Below are 3,877 nucleotides of genomic sequence, written 5' to 3'. Positions count from 1 at the left end.
AGTATAGCAAATGCAGAAGAAGAAGAAGAAGAAGAAAAAAACACCAGTATAGCAAACGCAGAAGAAGAAGAAGAAAAAAAAAAACCAGTATAGCAAACGCAGAAGAAGAAGAAGAAGAAGAAAAAAACACCAGCAATAACGGAAACAAAGTACCATAGCTCTGTTGAAGTCTGCCCCAATCTTTGCACTGTGCTGCTCGTGTAGTTGTCGTTCAAGATAGCTGTCCAGTTTCTATTCAAACAAATCAAAACCTAGTTGGTAAATTCAATCCGTAATGAAAATTGCAGAACCCAAAAAACTAGAAAGCAAGAAGAAAGAACAACATCAGACCTTGACGGGCGGTGGAAGAACATCAAGCCTAGTTGCAATAGCTCTTATGCACGTCAATGGGTTTGACGTTGTGATCAGAATGGGACTGTTATCATAGATTAGAGTAACATCACAAGTCCAGGGTTTAGTGGTTTGTATCGTGAAAACTAGGTTTTTTTTTTTTTTAGTTGAAAGATTTGTAAAGAAAATACTAATTAATTAAAATTATTGTCTATAATTGTCATTTTACAAGAGGATATATATGTAATTCAATAATTCAAAAGAGGTGGAGGTCAAATGAGCAAATTGGGAGGTCCCAATAGAAAAACTCTTTATGTTATAGACCTATAAGTAGGGGGGTCGTCAACAGCTTGCTGGTTTAGAATAAGACCTACTTCCCACGTGAGCAAAGACCACTATTCTCTGATTTCCGCGCATGTTAGACGCAGACCTTCCTTCCCCCAATTCTCATTTTCTTTCACCCATTCAAATTCTACATTGCGATCGATTCTTCTCTCCCTGGAATTGAATTGATTCTCGCAACTTTCGAATTTCGATTATGGTCGTCAGGTAATCCAGGCCCTGATTCTCACTTTGGTCTTACCCTTTCTCCTTTTCATTGCGATTGTAATTTCTGTGATTAGACTATCGTGTATTATTGAATTTGTGGGAATGGTGTCTCTAGATTGATATTGATCCTGTGAAAAGTTTTGAAATTTTGAACTTATATGTAATCCCCAAATTACTGAGACTGTTTTAAGAATCAAGTAGCTGTCTTTGCCTGATGATTGTCACTAACAGTAGTGAAACTCACTGATTGAATTGAAAGTTTAAAACTTTGATCTGGGTTTTTGAGTTTTTGATTTTATAGATGATATTCTGAATTATGTGCCAGACATGGCAGATTGGTATTTGGCATTGATGGATGTTTGATTTTGCTAATTTTTTGTGACACCCAGATGATAGGCTTAGGAAGTATCAGTGCTCAATTGTGTGGTGCGGAGTCATTTGAAGCTGGTTTTTTTATTTATTTCATGGGTGTTATTGAGCTTGGCAACTACTAGCTTCCCTCGATCTTCAGTTGGTGGTGATTTTGTTGGGTATGGTTCGTATGGAGCACCTTCCGGTGGAAGTCATAGGTAACATACTATCGCGGCTTAGAGCTGCCCGAGATGTGGTTATTGCATCCGCAACTTGCAAGAAGTGGAGAGAGGCTTGGCGGAATCACCTCCACACTCTGTCTTTCAATTCCAGTGATTGGTCTGTCTACCGTGATCTCACAACGAGTAGATTGGAAATTCTGATAACTCAAACCATATTTCAAACCACTGCTTTGCAATGTTTATCAATTTTTATGGATGATGTAGATGAGTTCTCAGCTGCCCCAGTGATTGCTTGGCTCATGTATACGCGGGACACCTTGCGACAACTGCATTACAATGTGCGGACAACCCCAAATGTTAATATCATTGAGAAATGCAGTCGGCAGAAGCTTGAAGTCTTGGCCTTGGCTCATAATTCTGTAACAGGTGTTGAACCGAGTTATCAGAAGTTTCCGTGCTTGAAGTCACTTTCCTTGAGTTTTGTCAGCATCTCAGCATTGGATTTGAGCCTTTTACTCACTGCATGTCCAAAACTCACCAGTTTGTCTCTTGTTAATCCTGATATAGCAATGTCGGATGCACAGGCAACAATGAAACTTAGCAGTGTGTCATTGAAAGATATCTATGTTGAAGCAGTCAGTTTGGATAATTTCATATTGGAGTCTGATACCCTTGAGAATCTGCACTTGAAAGATTGTACCTTGGAGCTTTTTGAGCTTATTGGTAAGGGGTCATTGAAGGAATTGAAGATTGATGATGTTAGCGTGCTCCATCTCGATATTGGTGAGAACACTGAGAATCTTCAGATTGTGGATGTCAGCAGCTTCACAATCATGTGGCCAAAGTTCTATAACATGATATCTAAGTCATCAAATTTAAGGAGGCTTCGGCTATGGGGTGTTGTGTTTGATGATGAGGATGAGGTTGTGGATTTGGAGAATGTTTCTGTTTGCTTCCCACTGTTAAGCCACCTATCCCTAAGTTATGATTTAAGAGATGTTTGTGGCTTGCAGGGTACATCTCGTTTGGAGAATGTGGTTGTGTTAGAACTTGGATGGACTATAATCAGTGAGCTCTTCTCTGAATGGGTAGCAGGACTTATAGAGAGATGCCCTAAGTTGAGGAAGTTGGTCATTTATGGGGTTGTTTCAGAAGCCAAATCCCATGAAGAATGCCAAACTTTGGCAAACTTCACTTCGGCCATTGTCCGGCTGATGAGAAAATATATGCATGTGGAGATTCAGTTTGAATATGAGTAGAACTGCCCATTCATGGCTTTCCAATTTTTGCTCAGCCTGATCTGTCCAACAAGGTACATGGCACTTTTGAGGATTCATATCACCCTCATGTAAATGTGCCTCGTATTTTCTAAAATGCTGAGCAGATGAAACTTTAGAGATTGTTTAAAAATCAGTTTTGGCTGTTTATGTCAGGCTTGTACTTGTTTCAGAATATTCAAAGGGGATTTTCATATCAAAGATTGTTTTCTGCTAGTTTTTGCTTGTACTCGTTTCAGAATATTTAAATGGAATTTTCATATCAGAGAATGTTTTCTACTTTTTGTGCTTTATTTTTGAATTTAGTAGTCTATGTCCTTCTATTGTATTTCACCATGAATTTGTTTTATAGTGCAGTTAGTTATGGATAATTCAGATTGAAGCCATTTATGGACTCTATAGTCTCTATATGGCTACCTTCTTGAATATGGGCCAGAGGATTTGATGTGCTATTATCACCTGATTGCTTGAGCAGGTGTACTTTTCTGCTTTCACAATTCAATGGAAAAAGTCTGAGCCTATTTCTTGAAAGTGATGGTAACATGTTTTAAAGTTAGTTCTGTGCAAAGGAAGTTAAACTGAACCAAAATTCATGGAAGGAAACTGGGTACAATAAGTAATAACATGAACTCATTAAACAATATGCTCAAGTTCTGGGTTTCATTCTCAACATATGGAGTTTTCTTTCCCCCTTGTAACCTCTAGATGTGAAGTAATGTTTAAATAAACAATGCTAGCTGCATAGTTTGTTACAATATAGATAAGCAGGTTATTGGGGAGATACTCATACCCTGTGGATTGGACTTGTAATGCCCTTTTTGTATATCTTTACCAAGAAAAGATGCTAATCGGTGAAAAAATAATACAGTTGTTTGCTCATGAAGGTTTTGGTATATATTTATTGGGGAGGTACTCATACCCACTGGATTGGACTTGTAATGTCTTTTTGTATATCTTCACCAAGAAAAGATGCTAATCGGTGAAAAAATAATACAGTTTTTTGCTCTTGAAGGTTTTGGTATATATTTATTGCATTAAATTGTTTGAAAGAGTGTATTTCTTTGGTAATGCATTCGACCGTACTTTTGAATTTCCTTGGTCACTTTGGTTGACCAAACTATTGCTGTGAATTCAGACGTGTATTTTTGTCTCTGTCGCCCTTTGTTTCCAATCCATTGGAACAGATCA

At 37.9% G+C, this 3,877-nt stretch overlaps 1 protein-coding gene across 1 annotated transcript; it reads left to right on the top strand.

The window, feature by feature from the left end:
• The first annotated feature begins 699 nt into the window (after nt 1-699).
• On the top strand, nt 700-2,968 carry LOC112194889 (F-box/LRR-repeat protein At1g67190). Its single transcript, XM_024335142.1, has 2 exons — nt 700-879; nt 1,269-2,968. The coding sequence occupies exon 2, from the start codon at nt 1,412-1,414 to the stop codon at nt 2,669-2,671; it is 1,260 nt and encodes a 419-aa protein (XP_024190910.1). The 5' UTR covers nt 700-879; nt 1,269-1,411; the 3' UTR covers nt 2,672-2,968.
• Nucleotides 2,969-3,877: the final 909 nt, after the last annotated feature.

This window comes from Rosa chinensis, chromosome 3 (assembly GCF_002994745.2).
Source record: "Rosa chinensis cultivar Old Blush chromosome 3, RchiOBHm-V2, whole genome shotgun sequence".
In the NCBI taxonomy this organism is placed as follows: Eukaryota; Viridiplantae; Streptophyta; class Magnoliopsida; order Rosales; family Rosaceae; genus Rosa; species Rosa chinensis.
This window is presented reverse-complemented; position numbering and strand designations above follow the sequence as displayed.